The 22939-nt window shown below is 42.5% G+C and overlaps 1 protein-coding gene across 2 annotated transcripts in view; it reads left to right on the top strand.

Annotated features, from left to right (window-relative positions):
* Positions 1 to 22939, top strand: part of bap1 (BRCA1 associated protein-1 (ubiquitin carboxy-terminal hydrolase)) — a 68135-nt gene that overhangs the window by 34999 nt on the left and 10197 nt on the right. For both annotated transcript variants that reach the window (XM_059649494.1, XM_048548200.1), the window contains exons 6-13: positions 4549 to 4610; positions 7113 to 7255; positions 9848 to 9926; positions 10603 to 10726; positions 12378 to 12525; positions 12887 to 13071; positions 16789 to 16922; positions 18831 to 19288. In XM_059649494.1, coding sequence (XP_059505477.1) covers positions 4549 to 4610; positions 7113 to 7255; positions 9848 to 9926; positions 10603 to 10726; positions 12378 to 12525; positions 12887 to 13071; positions 16789 to 16922; positions 18831 to 19288 — 1333 coding nt within the window. The remainder of the gene's footprint in view (positions 1 to 4548; positions 4611 to 7112; positions 7256 to 9847; positions 9927 to 10602; positions 10727 to 12377; positions 12526 to 12886; positions 13072 to 16788; positions 16923 to 18830; positions 19289 to 22939) is intronic.

Below are 22939 nucleotides of genomic sequence, written 5' to 3'. Positions count from 1 at the left end.
TAAGCACTGAATACTTTCATACCTCTTTGCAAATTCTAGGATTTTTCATTTCTTCTTTGGAAAAATAGTTGGTTTCTAATTACTGTAAGAATGCAATACCAACCCCCAGGGCACATGCTATGAACCATACTCCAGCTCAGTTCCTTATGAGTGTCTCATTAGATACCGGAGACAAAATCTTTCCTTTTGTTTGGTGGCAGGGAATACTGTGTAAATACCACAAAACCCCAGTTGGCATGGCTCCCTGTCACTGCTCCATCTGCAGGCAAGTTTCCCAGAAGTGGACTGCCAATGGATTTAACTTGCTTAACAGCTGTCTGAGAGCACAGTCGTTTCGAAGAGTTTTTACAATCTCCTACCTCCTTCATAGAGTCATATAGCACAGAATAGGGCCATCAGCCCATTGTACCTGCACCAACAAAAACAAACCCATCGTCGATCTGCAGTATTTCTGCCATTTCTGAGGTAGGGCCACAACCCAGAACATCAGCTTTCGTACTCCTCTGATGCTGCCTGACCTGCTGTGTTCCTCCAGCTCCACACTGTGTTTTATCTATCTACGTTCCGCTTTCCAACACTTGGCCCATAGCTTTGAATGATATGATATTTCAAATGCTTATCCATGTACTTTTTAAAGAGTAGTGAGGCTTTCTGCCTCTTTATTACCCTCGGAGGCAGTGCTTTCCAGACCACCCCCCCCCCCCCCCCCCCACCCCACCAACCCCTGCCTAGCCCTCTGGATTAAAGAAAATTCCTCAAATCACCCTGAAACTTCCTGCTTTTCAAATTAACATTATGCCCGCTCATTATTGACCCTTCAACTAAGGAGAACAATTTCTTCCTATGAGTCCTGTTCATACTCCTCATAATTTTATTAATCTCTATCATGTCCCACCTTCGCTTTCTCTGATCCAAAGAAGACAAACCAAACTTATCCAGCTCCTCTTCATAGCTAAACTGCTCCATCCCAGACAGCATCCTAGTGAATCTAAAAACCGAAAGAACTGCAGATGCTGTAAATCAGGAACAAAAACAGAAGTTGCTGGGAAAGCCCAGCAGGTCTGGCAGCAACTGTGAAGGAAAAAACAAAGTTAATGTTTCGGGTCTGGTGACCCTTTCTTAGAACGGATATTCCTCTATAAAGTTCTGGAGTAGATTTGTAGCTCAGGTTGTGGGTGTTGAGGTTCGTTGGCTCGCCGAGCTGGTTTGTTGTTCCGCAGACATTTCGTTACCATGCTTGGTAATATCATCATCATCATCATTAGCAGCCTCTGATGAAGCATCGGTGTGTTTTCCCGACTGGTTATTAAACTCTGAGTCCATTGCGATGGATTGCCTCACTTCCGGGTTTCCTCTGTAGTGGAATGTATATGGGGTCAAGTTCAATGTGTTTATTAATAGCCTGCTTTGTGGAGTGCCGTGCTTCCAGGAATTCTCGTGCTTGTCTCTGCCTAGCCTGTCCCAGGATCTTGGTGTTGCCCCAGTTGAAGTGGTGGTTCTCCTTGTCCGTGTGGATTGAGATGAGTGAGTATTAGCCGTGTCTTTTTGTAGCCAGTTGGTGTTCATGTTCTCTTGTTGTTAGTTTCCTTCCTGTTTGTCCGATGTAGTGTTTCTCGCAGTCTCTGCAGCAGATCTTGTAGATGATATTGGTCCTGTCCATGGCGGGGAGTGGGCCTTTAGTTCGGGTGAGCCCTGTCGTAGGATTGATGTGGGTTTGTGTGCCATCCTGATGCCCAATGGTCGTAGAAGTCTTGTGGTGAGTTCTGACGTGTTCCTGATGTAGGGTAGTGTGATGAGTGTGTCGGGGTGTGTAGAATCTTTCTGATGCTGTTCTTGTAGGCATCTCCGGACCCAGTTCTTTGGATATCCGTTATCTTTGAATACCTGGAAGAGATATTCATCTTCTCAGCATAGTTTTGTGCTGCTGCAGTGTGTTGTTGCCCTTTTTAAATAGTGTTCGCGCTAACACTCTGCAGCAACATGGAACTACGCCGAGAGGAGGAGGAATATCTCTTCCGTGCTTTCGAGGACAATGGACAGGTGCTCACCCGAACTAAAGACCCACTCCTCGCATGGACAGGACCAATGTAATCTACAAGATCCCCTGCAGAGACTGCAAGAAACACTACGTCGGACAAACAGGAAGGAAACTAACAACAAGAGAACATGAACACGAACTGGCTACAAAAAGACACGACTAATACTCACTCATCTCAATCCACATGGTCAAGGAGAACCACCACTTCAACTGGGATATGCGAGACAGGGACAAGCACGAGAATTCCTGGAAGCATGGCACTCCACGAAGCAGGCTATTAATAAACACATTGAACTCGACCCTATATACATTCCACTCTGGAGGACACCCGGAAGTGAGGCAATCCATCGCAACGGACCCCACAGTTTAAAAAGCCAGGTGGGAAAACACACTGACCCTTCATCAGAGGCTGCAATGAGGATGTTACCAAGCATGGTGACAAAACGTCTGCGGAACAACAAACCAGCTCGGTGAGCCATCCAACCTTAAGACATTCCTCTAGTGTATTCACATACTTCCTCTAATCATAGAATCTCTACAGTGTGGAAACAGGCCCTTCGGCCCAACAAGTCCACACTGACACCCAGAGCATCCCACCCAGACCCATCTCCCTAATCTCCACATCCCTGAACACTACAAGCAATTTAGCATGGCCAATCATAATCTGCACAATTTTGGACTGTGGGAGGAAACCCATGGAGACATGGAGAGAATGTACAAACTCCAGTCACCCGGGGGGGTGGAATCGAACCTGGGTCCCTGGAGCTGTAAGGCAGCAGTGCTATCCACTGAGCCACTGTGTGCAGAATGCCACACAATGTCGCCTATCCAAAGTACTGTGCAGCTCTAACACAATCTCCCAGGTCTTATAATTGATGAAGCCAAGTGTCCCATATGCCACCTTAACCATCCTATTAACCTGACGTACTGTCTTCAGGGATCAGTTGACAGTTTCTGTCTCTTGCTCTGAGCTTCCTGGGGTTCTGCTGTACATTGAGTACTCCCTTGTCTTATTACTGCTTCCAAAGTTACCTGTTCACATTTCAGGGTTAAATTCCATCTGCCATTGATCTGCCCATCTGGCCAACCCACCTATATCTCTGTGTAGCCTGCAGATTTACTTATAGTCTCTTCACATTTTCATCTATTTCGTTTATGAATATACAAACTATAAGGGACCCAGCCCTGATCCTTGTGATGTGCCACTGGTCACCAGCCTCCAGTCACAAAAACAGCCATCTGCTAGCACTCTCTGACTCTTGCCATTCAGCTAATTTTGATCAAACTTCCCAAGTTACCCTGGATCCCATTAGCTTTTAGCTCTTTATCAGTCTCCCATGTGGGACCTTGTCAAAGGTTTTGCTGAAATCCACATAAACCACATCAACTGCACTACCTTTATCCACACACTTGACCACCTCCTCAAAGTCCGACCAAATCTGTTAGGAATGACCTCCCTCTGACAAAGCCATGCTGAATAACCCTATTCAAACCTTGCCTGTCCAAGTGGAGGTTAATTTTCTCATTCAGAATTTTCTGCACCAGTTTCCCTATCACTGATATGAGACTGGCTGGTCTGTAATTCTCTGGTTTATCTTCACCAACCCTCTTGAAAAGTGGAAACACTTTAACTGTCCTCCAGTCTCTGGCACCTCCCCTGTGGCCAGAGATGAAGTAAAAAAATTGGGTCACAGCCCTTGTAATTTCTTCCTTCGCTTCCAGTTGCAGCCTGGAATACAACTTCAGCAATGTCCATTCTCCCAGTAGTATTGCCACTCGTTCAGTGCTGCGGGCCTTCTCATTGAACTAAAACTCATTGTGACCACGTTCATAATCCATAATTGGTTAGTGAATATAGAGGCAGCCTGTTAACTTGTCACATCCCATTAGACCACAATACTGTGTAGACAGACAGCAGGCAACAACAGGGTCAGCACCCAGAAATGGCCCCAGTCCTTGATCATTCTCTATGTCTGGAAGAGACATATTTATCTTATTTGAAAGTACCATGTTTTATCATTGTGAGAAAACATCGCTTGTTTATATATTTCTGAATAGCTGATGTGATACTGGGATATACAAACAACTTCACTCACTATGGTGCTGAAGATGCCACAGTTGACCTCAGCATTGTGAGCCAGGGAGCAGGTAATTCAACAAAACAGGCACTTGTTCCTGATGACTCTCCAGTGCTGTATGCAAGTAAATGTGCATGTCATGGGGATAGGTTCACAAGCCCTATTGTCAAAGATCTTGCTGAGATGTCCTGTCGAGTCTTAACTTTCAGAAAGGTCACTTCTATTGGTGACAGTCAGCAGCAGTCAGAACTTTGACAGGACTAAAACCAGGGGAGGGGTCAAACAGTTAGTACAAGCTAGATGTTCGACATGGGGGTTTGTGCAACTGGCAAGGTGAATGAAGTAGGGTCAGGCATTCTGGGTTGAGCTGAAAGCTGCTGTTTTTCATTGTCAACTCACAAGTGACCAGAGCTGTTCATTTTGGCTCCACAGAGTAAAGGTTATGCAATTGGCAATGCTCCAGAACTAGCAAAGGCACACAACAGCCATGCAAGGTAGGAATGCAATTTATTTTTCAGCCTTTGATGGAATGTGACACAAGAATTCAAATACAATTTAAAAATTCTGGATGATCTCCATGGTTTTTACTCATGGGTGCTCAGGAACGTAGTTTTGATATTTCAGAGCCAGTCTTGGCTATGATTAACCAGGTCCATGCCAATAAAACCTGGTGAGTATCCCTGGTCTAAAAAAGCAAGTCCATGTTACAGTAACTAAATTCCTAAGTTTTTAAAAATTTTCCTTCTTTCTGTAATCAAATCTGGGATATGCAGAAAATGCATTGATGTAAGGATTTATTTTGAAAGAAAGAGACCTAAGGGATGACATAACCTGTTTTTAACCAGAAAATAAAAGCTATAACAATAAAGCAGCAACTGAATGGCAACGTATCCAAGTTTTGTAAGTATGAGCTGATAACTTCCTCTGGGCTTAACCACTTCAGCTTCTGAATGCATTCCTCGCTTTTATAAAGAAATCTAAACACATCTGGAAGACAACATCAGGAAAGGAACAGAAAATGCGAGTTTTCAGTTGTCTTTTGAAAGTATTGTGGGATGTGGTATGGTGGAGGCAGTTTAGGGAGGCGAGGCTCTGTTTGTAAGTTACCCAGTAAGATGCAGAGCAGGAAATCCCATACCTTGTGTGCTGACTTACCAGATCTTAACTGGAGAAAGCCAGTGGTGCTCCAGATGGCCTTGATGACCATGATCTAGCAACGTTTAATGAGCTACGCTCCATGGTAGAAATGCCTGCCTCCCATGAGAATGGTTACTTTGCTGGATACAACTGTCATATGCTGACACCACCTATCCTACCATAGCTAAGGTCAGCGGCATCAGAATGGAAACATAATTATTGAATGTTCCTGGTGCATTATATAAAAGATTCCCCAATTTATCTGTCTTTTACATGTGACAGAAGGCATAGACCAGGTCTCTGTAGTTAATTAGAATTAATTTATTTCGAATAAATAGATCTTAACTGCAGATAAATAATTATAACCATTGACAAATTGCTCTGCTAGTTTGAAAAGTGTTAGCCCTTTTGTAAAACTCCTCCTACGCACACATGCAGACAGATACAGACACAAAATAAAATTGGTGTTATGGGTGGAGGGAAAGACTGGAAAGGCAGCTCAATTGTCTCTCTCCACAGGGTTCACTGTGTTGATCCTTTAGGCTTATCAAGACTCGTTGTTCATTAATCTCTCTCTTCTCCGGATACTTTCATTTGCTTGAGGAGGCACAGAGTGACAGATTCATAAAATCTCTGACTTATCGGCTAAAGCCACAGTGATAAATGGACTAAATATAATGTGTTTTACAGATCCCTGTGCATGTGTCTCATCAGTCTTACTGAAGATATTTTAAGAATAAACTTCGTAAGATGTTTATATCACCAAACAGCAAGTCTACATATTGAGCAGCATAGCAGTGCTATGACAAATAACTCAATCAGTGCAATCTGCCTTAGTGTAATGATACAGAATAATAAATATATTTCCAAATTTTGGTGGGAGCAACTTGTACCCATACCTTTCTGAAAAGTGGAAAGCTTGTCATTGCAGCTTTCTGTTTAAAACCAGACTGCCTGTCCACCCCCCTCTAATTTATCTATCTAAGATCTCAACAGAGTGGAGAGTATATCAGAAAATCCTTACTCTGAGCAAGAACTAGGAATCTCCAAACATAGTAGGTCAGAAGCACTCACTAACAAGTTGTTATTGTTTACACTCTTTAATAAACTTTATAGCTTAGCTCATTTGAACTTCGTTTCAGTGCCTTTTAGTAATATTGCTTGTTTGAAAAAGCATTTTCTGCTCCAAATGCTTTATCTCTGATGTAATGGTCTCAAAATCTAAACTGTAACAATCATTTGGTCACTTTGCTGGAACTGACATAGTTGCTTGGGACTGACTAAAGCAAAATGAGGTGTGTCTTTAAATAAACGTTACAAAAGGGTACACAATGAAATTTGGCTTACTTTACCGTAGCCTATGACCTGCCCTAAAGAAGCGTGCTTACCTCCTACCATCCAAAACACTGCTGTAATGTCCTTGTAGACAGAAAATTTGTGATTAAGATTTGATTTTGTGCCTAAAAGGAGTTGAAATTTCCGATTGTTTAACTTAAGACACATAATTGATGCAGCAAAATGAAGGCTTTATCTTGAAGGAAGTTGAATTTGTAGAGCGTGAATTGAAGTATACGTCCCATTCCGAATAATCTTTCTTCGAGATACTTATGTAGAATAAGGAACTCCTTAATTCTCCTCGATTGCTGGTTTTTTGTGCAGAGCCTCAGCTGCCTCCCATTTTGACCTTCCATGTTTAGATAACTGGCTAGTCTGATTGCATATGTAGCATTGCACTGCGACCTGAGGATGATGTGGGTTGGTGGGGAAGGTGTTGGGGTTTGAAGGGTGCTGAAATCCTGACTCATGTCCCTGCCATTCCATGAAACTCAACTTATGATCTCTTTCACTTGCCCCTCTAGGCCAGAGCCACGGCATCTTCCGGAGAAACAGAATGGGATCAGTGCTGTGCGGACCATGGAGGCCTTTCACTTTGTCAGTTATGTTCCCATTAAAGGTCGCCTATTTGAGCTGGATGGTTTGAAAGCCTACCCCATTGATCATGGTATGAGCCTCACTGCATGGTTTTGCATGTCAACATGCAGGGCAGCACACTGGCGCCAGGGACCCAGGTTCGATTACAACCTCAGGCAACTGTCTGTGTGAAGTTTGTACGTTCTCCCTGTGCCTGCTTGGGTTTCCTCCAGGTGCTCTGGTTTCCTCCCACAGCCCAAAGATGTGCAGATTTGGTGGATTCGCCATACTAAATTGCCCGTGGTGTCTCGGGATATGCAGGCCAGGTGGGTTAGCCCTGGGAAGTACAGAGTTATTGGGATACAATGAGAGGCTAGGTCTCTGTGGGATGCTGTTCAGAGGGTCGATGTGAATTTGATGGGCCAAATGGCCTGTTTCCACTCTGTAGAGATTCTATGAATCATAGAATCCATAAAATCAATGACATAAGGCATACCCTTCATTAGCATTGAATGCCCTGTTGCAAAACCATGCAACTTCCTTAATTGGTGGCAGATCTATCCTTTTAATATTGTACACCAATTTAGTGATTCAATCTTCAGTCTTGATAGTTAAGGCCATGCTTTCCCCTTCACTTTCCAAGCTGCAGTGTTTGTCACCTAAAGGATCAAAGTCACAAGGCTCATGGGAACACCACCTCTTGAAGTTCACCTCCAACCCACTGTACTGACTTGGAATACACCACCATTCCTTCTGTATCACTGGGTCAAAACCCTGGAATTAGTTGGAGTACAGAGAGCAGAACTGAGCATCACACCTCAGGAAGGAGATATTGGCCATAGAGGGAGCACAAAGTAGGTTTATGGAATGATAACTTAACCCCAAAGTCCTGGTATGAGGAGAGATTATACAAATTAGGTTTTGCTGGAAAAATTTCAGCTGTGGCAGCATCTGTGGAGAGAAATCAAATTTAAAGGTGGGGGTGTGCTGTAATAACTCACATCAGGGTGTTCCTTCCCTTCGCGATTCCTCAAGTCTGCCGAACAGATTCAGTGGCTTCCAACCCTATATCACTTGCTATCAATTTAATTTCAGTTATTACTAATAAGGCAACTCTGCCGCTCTGACCAGGGTGGCCCAGTGACAGATTACCTTCCCTTAAGGACATTTCGCTTTATAACAAACAGTTTCTTGGTCACCATTATTGAAACTGGGTTTATAGTCTAGAAAATAATCAGAGGGTTAGATAGGGTGGATAGGGAGAGCCTTTTTCCTAGGATGGTGACGGCGAGCACGAGGGGGCATAGCTTTAAATTGAGGGGTGAAAGATATAGGACAGATGACGGAGGTAGTTTCTTTACTCAGCGAGTAGTAAGGCAATGGAACGCTTTGCCTGCAACAGTAGTAAATTCGCCAACTTTAGGTACATTTAAGTCGTCATTGGATAAGCATATGGACGTACATGGAATAGTGTAGGTTAGATGGGCTTGAGATCGGTATGACAGGTCGGCACAACATCGAGGGCCGAAGGGCCTGTACTGTGCTGTAATGTTCTATGTTCTATTTATTCATTTAGGTTTCACCGGCTGCCTTAATAGAATTTGAACCTGTGTTCCCACAGCATGTGACTGAATCCTCTGGATTACAGTCCAGTGACATTATCACTATGCTACAGTACACAAACTTCTGGAGAATGCCTTCATCCAGCCCCACTTAACTGAATATACAGAGCTCTGTAATTGTATAATCTTTTATTCAAAGATTAATGGAAGGAAAGATGTACCTGATTCAGCATTGATAAACTCACTTTCAGACACTTATTTTAAAAGTAGGGTTTATGATGGAACTGAAAGTTGTGCATATGCAATTTTAATACAAAGTGGTACTAACTTTATAAATATATAATCCATTTGTAAAATTGAGTACAGTATATTTATGGTAGGATACCACTGAGGTGGCACGTGAGTGGTGTGTGGATGGCTACATTTCTTTTTATACATTTTGGTTTTGACTGCAACAACTTCTGTTAGTCTAGAAAGCTTTAGCACACTGGGTGATTTCAAGCCACTAAAATATTCAGTCTGTCACCTAAAGTAACATTGAGGGCTGTTGCAAATTGTTATGAATTTTTAGCAGTTACTGAATCCCTGCATTAATTTTCTGATTCTGATAACATATTGTAGCAGGAATTCTGCCAACTATTCTCCATCACATGAGTCTAATGTCTTGTTTCAGCATTTGAAAAATAAAATTCCCCACCACCCATCATTTACACTTCCTTTCCCTTTATTTTGTCATTACTTTTTGCAATGCTACCTTGCTGTTTCTAATCTCTGAGCAAACAGGATCTACTTCCTTCACATTTGCTCTGTTGATAGCAAGGCTTGTGGAGCATCATCTATTCAAATGCATTTGTTCCCAGGACCTCAAAACTCCAGAGTTCCATGATACCAGCGATCATCTCTTCATCCTACTGTCTGCAAGTGTTAGCATCATTAATCATTGCATCTCACGATTTAGCCCACCCTGCTTAATGAACCAAGGTTTCTTTATACAAGAGGTGTATTTTGTCAAAATAACATTTGAACCTGTAGTATTGTCAACATTTGTGATGTGTATGTATCTTGTTTCTGATGTAGTCCACCAGTATTGTGCTGAAAAGTGACACTTTCTGTTGTTCCAGGGCCTTGGGCTGAAGATGAAGAGTGGACGGACAAGGCACGACGAGTTATAATGGAGCGAATAGGATTGGCTACAGCTGGGTAATGATCTATACTAATTCAGTCACTTTTTATTCAGGAAATGTTATTAATAGCCCTAATTCATTTATTGATACATTTTATTGTTAGCATTTTGTTAATGCGATTGATTACTGGATCCATGCTACTTATAGCTCATCAGGTAAGAGTGTATTATAGAAATAGTTATTCAGTTTCGCCTTTGTAGAAGACATTAAAACACTGAGGTGGGTTCTTGCAATAATTGTTGGCTTCATTGCCACTTAAAATTCTGGACTTGCACTTATGATTAGGCTGTCTGATCTCAGCATTGCCATTCTAGTAACATTCCACTGTCATACCTTATTTCTAAATGATAAAGATCAGGAGCACTAATCCTTTCCATTTTGGTGTTCCCCACCAATCCTTTGTGGGTGTTCTCAAGTAATTATGATGCCCTTGCCACCATTTCATCTGAGATTAACGAACTAAACATGGATCTGGGATGCAATATTTTAACATTCCTGGTTCAATGAATAACAACCTACTGAGCCATCAACTGTTTTATAAATTTTCAGTAGTTACTGTTTCTCTTTGCTAGCATTTGACAGGCAGCAGTCACAGCGCTGTCTCCATATGGGAACTTGGGTTTAAGTGCTAAATGGTTCATTGCTAACACTAAATAACATAATGAAACAATGAAATTTTTGTTTTGTCCCAGAGAACCTTACCATGACATCCGTTTCAACCTGATGGCAGTGGTGCCAGATCGGAGGATGAAGTACGAGACGAAATTGAGCCTTCTGAAAATGAACCGGCAAACGGTGCTGGAGGCCCTTCAGCAGGTACTAACTAACAGAATCAGGTCATGAGAATTGACAACCTGTTCCAATAATGGTTGGTTAGGCAAGACGAGAGTCACATTGACAAACACAAGGCAAGATCTAGGTTAAAAGCCAGGGTGTGGTTCTCCTTCAGAGCAGGCTGTGAATGACTGTTTCTCCATTTAAGATCCACTGTGACCTGAGGCAACATTGTGTACACTGCCACTCAGTCCACCTATGATTTGGAGTGCTGCATTTTAGTGATAGAGTCGTAGAGCCACACAGCACATTAGTAGACCCTTTGGCCCAATCAGTCCATGCTGAACATAATCCTAAACTAAAGCAGTCCCACCTGCCTGCTCCTGGCCCGTATCCCTCCTAACCTTTCCTATTCATTTACCCATCCAAATGTCTTTTAAATGTTATAATTGTACCCATATCCACCACTTGCTCAGGAAGTTCATTCCACATGCGAACCATCCTCTGTAAAAACGAAAAGAAATTTGCCCCTCATGGCTTTTTTAAATCTCTCTCCTCTCACCTTAAAAAAGTGCTCTCTCGTCTTGAAATCTCCCATCCTAGGGAGAACCGCAAGAACTGCAGATTCTGTAAATCAGAAACAAAAATAAAGTTGTTGGAAAAGCTCAGCAGGTCTGGCCGCATCTGTGAAGAAAATATCAGAGTTAACTTTTCGGGTCCAGCGACCCTTCCTGTATTAACTCTATCTGTACCTCTCATTATTTTATAAACTTCTATCAGGTGGCTTCTCGACCTCCTGTGCTGCAGTGGAAAAAGTCACAGGCTATCCAGCCATTCTTCATAACTCAAACCTTCTATACCCGGCAACGTCCTGGTAAATCTCTTCTGAACCCTCTCTAGCTTAATAATATCCTGAGGAGCCATCCGTCTGCTTGGGTCGATGTGAAAAAACAAGTAGCATTGTTCGAAAGAGGGCAAGACTTCTCACAGTACCCTGACCAACATTCTTCCTTCAACCACCATGATTCATGCATTCTCACTTTGGGAACGTTACTGTGCATAAATTGATCTTTGCATTTCTAACAATGCTGACTACGTATCGAGTTAATTGGTTGTGAAGGATTTTAAGATATCCTGTTAGGAGAAGCTGAGGCACTGTGTTAATGCAAGTTCATTTTAATAAAATATTGCCTCTTTAGAAACAGCTGTGCTGTCATTAAGAGACTGGAGGTCTTTTAAATTCTTACTGTTTGACACAGCTCTCTACCAGATACCACTTGATTTTAAGTAGCCTTGTTGGAGTTTGTTCTTGTAATTCTTCTGTCACCTTAATTATCCAAACTTTATCGGGCAAGTTATAGGGCTCTCAACAATTGTCCTTGATCAATAGTGTTAGAGTAGAGTGAGGACAGCAGAAGAATCTTGCAGTTGCTGCATTTGACATGGGATGGTGTTATTAGTGGTCCTTCCTGCATAAGAAGATATTTCTCTACCGTAGGCGTGTCAGCTACTTATAGATTCCCATTCTTTCATGCCCCCCAGATCTATTTTAATTTCATTCCATAGGTCATGTTTCTCCCTGGGTTGAATTTCATTCTAGTCCACAAGCTTCATTTTATTTTCTCACGTGCACCACAGGATGTATCCTATCACAGTAACTCTTTGAGCTGCACCTTATAATTTCTTCCTCTAGCTCATCCGTGTCACCCAGCCAGAGTTGATCCAGACGCAGAAGCCTCAGGAAGCTCAAGCCATGGAGGAAGCAAAGCAGGCCCTGAACAAACCTGCTCCTGAACCAGAGAGCAACAAGGCATTCCCTGGACAGGACAACCTGCAGAGTGGTAAGCATTAAATCATTGCACAGGGCACACAACAGATGGTATATTCATTTAATCATCAAATCTTTCCTTTTTCTGTAGGAATATTTTTAGGTTGTTTAGGTACCAATTTTTGTTCAGTGACATGTAAAGCAGATGGTGCCATTTGCACTTATGTATACTCTCTCTCCTCTTCATGCTATCCTTTCAATTTTGATGTGAAATATTAGTATCTTATCCTGATTCCATTGTTGGTGCTATCACCTCTCTGAGTGACATGGACTTGAGCATTTCCCCACTGTAGTTGTTGATATAATGGGCAGACTGAAAAAAAATCCCACTTCTGCATTGAGAACATTGTGTAGCATGAATTTTCTTTTTCCAGGCTCCAGTGAAACCTCTACACCTCAAAATCATCCTGTTTGTACGTCCAGCCCTTCGAATAAACCAAAGCCTCCAACCAAAACTTCAGTGTCCAGCACAAATGGTCCCACATCAGCTCCCAGCCCTGTCATCCAACGCCTTCCAGCTTTCCTTGATAACCACAACTATGCCAAGTCACCAATGCAGGTAATCGCGTCTCTTTCTGTGGTGTCAGTGAGCAGATTGGGCTAACATTATTGAGTAAACTAAAGAGCTTGTAAATTAATTATTCCATTTACAGACTTGTGGAAATGATTTGTGGGCATTTCACATGAGAGATATATGTGCACAGGGTTGGAGCAGGGTTCCCCCAGTGTTAGAATCCAGTAATGCCTAACGTGAGTTAAATGATGATCCCTGGTCTCTCTACAATACTCAATCATTGTAATCCTAAACTGAGCACAGAAATTCTCCTTGAATAGTGCAGCATTTAAACATCAGCCTTTGTGACTGAAACTATGAGCTGTACACTCATTCGAATGTTGATACAGCGCAGCTTTCTGATACAGATCCTTGTGTAAATGGTACAATGGCTGGATTGTTACAGATTACCTGTTGAGGCTAGACTGAGTTTTGATTTTCTCGGCTAAGTTAGTGGTTAAAACCAAGAACAAGTTCCCTATTTTTCCTGCAAGATTACGCTTCTCTGTTTGTTGAACTAATTTTTTTTTCACCTGGTATCCTGTGTGTTTTCATTTTCTCTGGCATTTGGAAGGGATGGTGTAGAATAACTGAGCAATGCTAACACAACCCATTCGGTTCAAATATGGCTTGGCATGTTGCACTCTCAAAGTTGCAGTTTTAAAGCAACCTGATGATGTAATCTAGGCCAGCACTCTAGTGCAGCACATCAAGAATAAACCCCCTCAGCAGAGAGAGAATGATAGAACAGAATCAGGGAGTCCCTACAATGTTGAAGCACATAATCCAGCCCATCAAGTTCACATTGATCTCTGAAGAGCAGCCCACCCAGACCCATCCCTACCCTATCCCTGTAACCCTGTTTTCCCCATGGCTAATCCATGTTACCTGGACACCATGGACAATTTAGCATGGCCAATCCACCTAATCTGCACATCTTTGGACTGTGGGAGGAAACTGGAGCACCTGGAGGAAACCCCACGCGCCTGAGACTGGAATTGAACCCAGATCCCTCGTGCTGTGAGGCAGCAGTGCTAACCCTAACTCGAGCTGCCCTAAGATGCCCACGTCCCTATGCTAGGTGTATGGGGAAGCAATGCCCTAGTGGTATTATCGCTGGACTGGTAATCCAGAGATCTAGATAACGTTCTGGGGACCCAGGTATGAATCCTGCCACGGCATATGGTGGAATTTGAATTTTGGAATTAAGAATCTAATGATGACTGTGAATCCATTGTCAATTGTCAGTTGTCAGGAAGAACTCCTCTGGTTCACTCAGTCCTTTAGGGGAGCAAACTGCCGTCCTTATCTGGTCAGGCCTACAGACCCGCAGCAATGTGATTGACTCTGAACTGTCTTCTGGGCAATTAGGGATGGGCAATAAATGCTGCCTAGCCAGCAACATCCTCATCCCTATTACAGCCTTCTTAGATGGATATAAATGATTGTTTTTAAAAGGAGCGGGGGCATTCTCCCTAGTGTCCTTGCCAATACCTAGCACTCAACCAGCATCACCAGGACAAATGATATGCTTATTTTATATTATCACTGTTTTTATGGGACCTTGCTATTTTGTACAAGTTTTCCTGCAATAGTGATTGCACTTGAAAAGTAATATTCTCAGTGTAAAGCAATTCTGTGAAAGCTGATAAATAAATGCATGTTCTTTAGGTCTTTTTCCATTAAACCACTTTTTCATCGAATGATGTAACACAGCTAATAAAAATTCCAAGTACATCCATGTTCTATAACCACCACCACCCTGGCAATGCTTTTCCCTCCAAGGATTTCTCCAGTTTTCTCTTGAAAGTATTGGATCTGCTTCTTGCATCCTTTTGAGCGTGGCATTTGTGATCACAATTCATCGTGCAAAAGGTATTTTCTTCCGTCGCACCGAGCTGTTTGCTAATCACCTTTAAATCCGAGCCACTGGAAATCCTTCCTCCTTATTTATCAAAAGCAGTCATGATTTTGAGCATGTCTGAAATCTGGTCTTAAACTCTGCTTCTGAATGGAGATCAACCCAACTTCTCCCATCTCTCCACACAACTCGAGCATTCTAGGAAATGCATTTGACTAGGTTGACTTGACATCTTTTTTTAAAGTCTGATGGCCAGAATTAACACAGTACTTCAGCTGAACCAGCCTCTCATATATTTATATAGCTTTCTTGTGTTTTTTTTAACTTCTACTTGTTTTTATGCACCCATGGCTCCTACATGTTGTATAGCAACATTCTCAACTCATTCGTCATGATCTGGATGCTCTTTTCCTACACTTGCCTTAAAATTATGCCAATTAGTTCACTTTTCCCATCCTCATTCTTCTTTGACATAACTGGTGTAATGAAGGAAACCTGATACGTAATTTGCATTCTGCAAGATTTCGCAAACAGCAATGTAGTGATAACTGGGGATGAATATTGGTGTGTCAATGAGAGAAATCTCCTGTTCTGAATTAAGTGGCCCTGAACAAAGTAAGTACAAAGAGTTTTTAAGGAGAGCTCTTGTTGCAGAGTAGTAGTGCCCATATCTCTGAGTAGGAGATCTGGGTTCAATCTGCTCCAGACGTGTGCAATTTAGTCTTTGAACAGGTGGACTAGAAACTATAAAGAGTGTTTGATTGGAGATGTATGATATAAAATGCATACCTCCATAAGTAAAAGTACATAAGTCTATGAAAACCACAGCCATAATTCTGTCCTTCACCATCTGCATGTCTGAGTTCTAACACCCTAATGTATTTTAAAATAGGCAATGCAATCTCTTATGCCGTCCTGAGAGGGCGGAAACATGGCACCTCCAATAGTGTAACACCTGTGTCAATGCCATACCTCAGTGGCAAATCTCTAATTTGGGTCTTATTCTTCAGACTCTAAGCTGAGACTTACTGAACCATGGCTAACATTTATTTTTGGCTGTTCATGTGATGTTGGTGCCTCTGGCTAGGCCAGAATTTACTGTCTGTCTGCAGTTTCCCCAGAGAAGGTGCCTGGTTAGCTGCAGTTCTTCGGGCATAGGAATACCCACAGCTCTCTCAGGAAGGGAATTGGCCCAGTGACCTTGAAGATATATGTGGTGGAAATAGGCAGACTTGTTGTGGATGGATAAGTGACTTGAAGCTCACCTCAGGATCCAATATGACACCAAAGTTGCGAACAACCAGGGAGAGAAATGGTGTCAGAAGCTAGAGAATTAGATGTATATTGAGTAAGCTATTTAAAAATGAACCCATTCTGTTGCCAAGTTAGCTATTAACATGTTAGTTGTGCCAGAGTGCAGTGTATTGTCACATCTGTGCTCAGCAGATTGTGGTTTGAGTCCATTGTAGAGACTTGAGCACAAAAGCCTAGGCTGACACCTCAGCACAGACTGAGAGAGTGCTACAATTTTTGGAAGTGCCATCAGCTGAGATATTAAGCCAAGGCCCTGTCTTCTCTCTCAGAGAACATTAAAAGTCACATGGTACTATTTCAGAAGCAAGCTAGTGCCAGTGTCTTTATCCATCAATCAGCAAAAGACAAATTATCTGGTCATTATCCTACATGTTATGTTTCCTACATTACAACAGCGGCTACACCTCAGAAGTGTTTGCCAGTTGTGCAACAAGTCCTGAGGTTGTGAAAAGGCACAATATAAATGGAAATCTTTCCACTAGACGTGAATAGGGAGTTGCAGCTTGGCAGTCAGTTCATTTGTTTTGACTTGTTTTGATCTTTCACAGGAAGAGGAAGATCTTGCATCTGGTGTTGGTCGTGGTCGACTGCCCAACCCCCAGCACCACCGTTACTCAGACAACGATGATGAGTATGATGAGGAAGAGGAGGAGGATTGTCAGAACACCAACACTGCAATCAGGTCTGTTCACTGCGTAGTGATTTCACAGCATCCAATTTCCAGAATATAGGTATTAACTAACATTGGCATACTGCAGTCACCATTTCGGAAGAAAACAAGACAGAGAACAGGGCGAACAACTGTGATTCCAAGGACTGTTTTGTGCTGTCAGCCAGTAATGTCGATGTATCCTTTCTTGTAATCATACAGTTGTTAACTAACATACCAGTAAGCTTTTCCACGTTGCCTGGATTGATAAATATGGCAACTTGGAGTTTGAACTGAAGTGTATGGAGTTAGCAGATAACATCTCGGGAGATTGGTGCTGCAGTTGGCCTGGATGCAGGGTCAGAAAATTCAGCCAAGATCCTCACTGCTGATTGCAATTCATTGACCCCTGCTGAGAAATGTGAATTTGAATGAGGAAAGAAATACACTTGGTTGTGATATCTCCTCTCAGTAAAATAACCGTTGACCATTACCAGCTATGTTCACATGGTCATATGGTGATTGTATTTAGTGAGCTATCAGAGACTTATTCAGCTGCAGGTCATAGGCCCACATCTGCTTCTTTACCTGCCTTTCTTGAAGACACCCATTCTTTTTCATTCACTGTTATATCTGGAAGTACCACACCGATGCTTAATGTGTAAATACTCAGATAATAGGACTTGCAGGATAGCCAACTCAACGGTCATTACAACCAAATCTCAAAATGTTCACAATCCATGTTATCGCAGGCAGCAAAATATCATAGGATAGTTTGTCAGAGTGAGGAACCTGACGGCTTTCCAGGGCTGTGGGCACCTGCATGAGAGGAGAGGACTGATTGGGTGGCAAATGAACTTTGATCGGTAGCTGTGTTGCCATGGTAAAAACAGTAATTAGTAATGATTGGCAATTAACTGCCAAGATTTTAAATCAGGCAGATTGACACTGATTGACCAGGGCATTAACAACTATGCAATTTTTACTGCGTTGAAACAGGCGCAATGCGCATATGTGTTCTTTCTGTTTGCAAAGAATAGGGCCTGTGTCTCAACATTTTTAGCTTCCAGGTCGCAAAAGGGCACTATGTTGAGTGTCAGAGTGACAGTTTTAAATTGTTTGTCAGTATAATTCGCCATGTGAACCAGATTGTCCAGCAATTGGACAATCCAGATTCACACCAACTGTTGTTAGAGATGATGGGAACTGCAGATGCTGGAGATTCCGAGATAACAAAGTGTGGAGCTGGATGAACACAGCAGGCCAAGCAGCGTCTCAGGAGCACAAAAGCTGACGTTTCAGGCCTAGACCCTTAATCAGACCCTTTTCTGATGAAGGGTCTAGGCCCGAAACGTCAGCTTTTGTGCTCCTGAGATGCTGCTCGGCCTGCTGTGTTCATCCAGCTCGACACTTTGTTATCGCACCAACTGTTGGATGTTTGTTGCAAATGGCCAAAGGAATAAGCACCACTTCTGTTGCTACTGCATAGTAGCAGCATGAAGCAGCTAGCTTCACCTGTTATTCAGACACCTGAGATGCCTTACCCCAGACAATCTAAGATAGATTGGGCACTTTTGAGGGCCAGAAATGACCACCTATCGTGATTTTCATGAGTTTGCATGACGTACAGTATGTTTTGCTCTGACCAAGCCAGTATTTATGTCACCGGGTAACTTTGATGTACCATATTTCAGCATCAAGTTTTCAGGAGAACAAAAGACTTAGGATCAATTTACACGGTTGCCAATGAGGCCAAACATGCAGCACTTGGAACTAGAGGCATCCCAAAGAGGATACTGACCAGTGAAGTTAGGTTTGTGATAAGCAGTAGTGGAGAATCCCTGGCTGATTTTTCGACTAGGACATTGAGGAGACTGAGGCCTTCCTGTGACTTTCTCTCCAATAGTGATTACCAATTTCCTTTTCTTTCCTGGTGCGCAGGTATAAAAAGAAGAGCCATCTGTTGCAGGAACAACGGTCCAGTGAGCAGCTGTCCCTTCTGCAGCCCAACACTATCAACGTGCTGACTGAGAAGCTAAAGGAATCCCAGAAGGACTTGTCAATTCCTCTTTCCATAAAAACCATTAGCGGCAGCAGTGCATCTGCAGCCCATTCCCAGCCTTCTCCAACCCCCAGCAACGAGAGCACTGACACGGCCTCCGAGATCGGAAGTGCTTTCAATTCTCCGCTTCGCTCTCCCATCCGTTCAGCCAACCCCACCCGTCCTTCGAGTCCAGTCACTTCTCATATCTCCAAGGTGCTGTTCGGAGAAGAGGAAAGCCTGTCCCGATTGGATTGCATGCGTTACAACCGGGCAGTCCGTGACCTCGGGCCTGTTGTTAGCACAAACCTGTTGCATCTGGGCAATGAAGGAATGCTGCAGACCCTCGGAGTCACAGGTAGGAGCTAAATGATGAGAGGTTGGGATGACAGGGTGAAGTCCTGCACTGAGGAAGATGGGAGGAGGAGTATGCTAATCTTGCCCTTCAATCCTGTTCCACTGTTAATGAGATCACGATTGATCTTAGCCGAACTCCATCCTTTAATACCATTCATTAACAAAAAATATCAATCTCTATTTTAACAATAGCTATTAATCCACCATCAATTGGTATGGACCTTGTACATTCTCCCCGTGTCTGCGTGGGTTTCCTCCGGGTGCTCCGGTTTCCTCCCACAGTCCAAAGATGTGCAGGTTAGATGGATTGGCCATGATAAATTGCCCATATTGTTTAGGGATATGCTGTTTGGAGGGTCAGTATGGAATTGACAGTCTGAATAGCCTGCTTCCATGTTGTAGGGATTCTAGGAATTACCACTAATGAAGGAAAATTTAACCCTTTCTGTGTAGAAATGTTTCCTAATTTCATAACTCCACATCTACCTCTAATTTTTAAAATGTACCCTCTAGTCCTCGACTCACCAATGAGTAAAAATACATTATCTCTATCTCCCTAAATTTTGAATACTTCAAATCTATTGCCTCCAAATCTTCCAAATTCCGGGGAATGAACCAATTTATTCAAACCTTCCTTTTAGCTTAGCTTCTGCTGGGCTTCAGGTACCATTCTGTTAAATAAACTGGCACTGTCTCCATTCTTCTAGACATGTGATGCCCCGAACTGCTCACAGTGCACTAGGTGAGGCCTAACCAGGGCTATGTATTGCTGAAGAATGACTTCTACACCCTTATATTGTGTACTTTCAGATGTGAAGACCAGCATTCCATTAGTCTGCTTTCTCTACTTGTTAATGACATTCTAATTATCTGTTTACTTGGAACCCCACCAGTCCCTTTAGATCTCTCCAACTTACACTTTTTCATGTTTTTGGGTTCAAAGTAGATGGCTTCAAATTTGCGTAAATTAATTCTTTGGCCCACAGTTTTTCTCAATCACCACCAATATCAATATTTCTATGGTGTTAGACTATTATCTACATTATCTTACTTTCATGAGCAAATTTCAATATGTGGCTTTCCATTCCATAGACTAAGTTATTCTTGAATACAGTGAATATTTGAGGCATCAATTCAATCCTTGCAAAGTACTAATAGCTGCATCCTGCCCATTTTATTTCTCTCTATATTCTTTCATGTGCTCTGGGCATTGCTGACAGAGCCAGTGTTTGTTGCACATCCTTAATTGTGAACTGAGTCGCTTGCAAGGCCATTCAGAGGGAAGTTAAAAGTCAGCTTGCTGCTGGAGGTATGGAGTCACTAAGAGGCCAGACCAGACAAGACGGCAGATTTCCTTCCTGAAAGGACATTAGTGAACCAAATGGGTTTTTTCTATTTTTTGTTTTCTTTTCTTCATTCATTCATGGGATAAGGGTGTCACTGGCCAGGCAGCACTTATCACCCATCCCTAATTGCCTAGAGGGCAGTTCAGAGTCAACCACATTGCTGTGGGTCTGCAGTCACATGCAGGCCAGACCAGGTAAGGATGGCAGTTTCCTTCCCTAAAAGATATTAGTGAACCAGATGAGCTCTTCCTGGCAATCGACAATTGATAATGAATTCACAGAGTTTGTTAGATTCTTAATTTCAGATACTTATTGAATTCAAGTTCCACCATCTGCCATGGTAGGATTTGAACCTGGGTCCCCAGAACATTATCTGGGTTTCTGGATTAACAACCCAGCAATAATACCACTAGGGCATGCTTCCATAACAATCAATGTTAGTTTCATGGTCGCTATAGCTGAGGCAAGCTGTCAATTCCAGATTTAATACGAATTGCATTTAAACTCTGCCAGCTACTGTGATTGGATTTGAACTGTTGTCCCAGAGTATTGACATCTGAATCATTGATCTGGTGACATTAAAACCACAATAGGTGTCTTATATAGACCACCTAATAGCAGCTGAAGTGCTGGACTGTATAAATGCTGGAATTAGACAACAACATAACAAGGGCAGAATCATATTAATGGAGGCTTTTGATCTCAACATGGATTAGGAAAGACCCAACAAACATCTGCCAGAAAGGTTATGAAGTTCTTGAGTGTGTCTGGGAAAGTTTCCAGGAGTAATGTGAGTTGGATGGAACAAGGGGCGAAGCAATAATGGATCTAGTAATGAGCAGTGATCCTGATTTAATTAGTGATCTAATTGTTGGTGAGCATTTGTCAAGTAGTGATCATAATGTGATCGAGTTTCATGTAACATTTGCAAGACATAAGCAAAGCGGATACTAGAATTTTGTATTAAGTAAGGCAGACTTTCATGAGGCAGAGATTGTCCACAGTGAACTGGGAATCTCTGCTAATGGGTAAAACAACTGAGGAACAGTGGAAGGTTTTCACATCCAGTCAGTTGCTTTTACAAGTGTGCACAGATGTTATCCAGATTAACACAGCCATCACAATCCCTGAAACAGTAAGTGAGACAAATGACCACTTGTGGGTTGTGTTGGTCAAAGCAGGGATTTGCTCAGTGCAGTGCGTTTGTATCTCTCTGAATAGTGCCTTCTGATTCTTTGCACCCTGAGGTTAGTGTCTCATCATAACAGCCTTTTCCAGAAAGCTTTCTCAAATCCTGGAGTGGATATTGAACCCATAACCTCCTGACAAATTGGCAGAAATATTATCAATTGAGCTCTGAGCCAAGTTCTGCTTTAGTTCCAGACAGGCAGTAGGTATTTGCAGTAATATGTAGTGGCCACATCATTGAGATAGTGGATGACTGTTGGCACAGCTGGAAATTCCCAGCAAGAGTCAGCGCATGAGGAGCAGTTAGAGAAAAAAACTGATGCCATCAATTTCAGAAGAGATGGAGGGAATAGACTGGCGTTTGAACCAAAGAAAGGTGAAGAGAAGGAGAGTGGAGGGAAAGAAATAGGGGACATGGTACACATGAAGATCAAATAAGGAGACATTCTGCTCATCTACCCCTCAACATCACTGTAGTCTTTTTGACCCAGTATTGATGCAGTGCTAAATAGTGAGTCCCACTGGCAAGTGTCCAGTTTGTCCCCAGTTTTTACTGCAGCAGCACTTCTGAGAATAGATGTTAACCTCCCCACAGGAATTTGTTACTCCTTACTCATTTTAAGTCCACCTTCTACATTGATCTCAACATATTCTATGATAACCTTAATATTCCAAGAGGTTGCTCAGTTTGTCTGTGTGAAGATGGAGTACATATATAAGCCTACCGACAGAATTGCCAAGTGCAAATGGGGCACCTCTGAACGACACTAATATAGAACATAGAACAATACAGCACAGAACAGGCCCTTCGGCCCTCGATGTTGCACCGACCTGTGATCTAATCTAAGCCCATCCCCATATCCAGTCCCTGTCCCAAGGTGTTCATTTTCTAGGCTTCTGGATAGTGCTATTGTATAATTAGATACTACATAGTGCAGGGGCAGTCTTAATGAAGCTAAGATCCAGAAGGTGACTGACATTGTTGAAACCCTGAGAATACGAGGAATTCCAAATTTATGACCACTCTCTCTAATCGTAGTTGATCTCCCCTGGTATTGAATATCAAATGTTTAGGAAAAGTTTGTTAACTGCTATTTGGACATATGTTATTTTAAACT

Source organism: Stegostoma tigrinum, chromosome 11, assembly GCF_030684315.1.
Source record: "Stegostoma tigrinum isolate sSteTig4 chromosome 11, sSteTig4.hap1, whole genome shotgun sequence".
Lineage (NCBI taxonomy): Eukaryota > Metazoa > Chordata > Chondrichthyes > Orectolobiformes > Stegostomatidae > Stegostoma > Stegostoma tigrinum.
The sequence above is the reverse complement of the archived record's forward strand: the minus strand, read 5'-3'. Positions and strand labels throughout refer to the sequence as shown.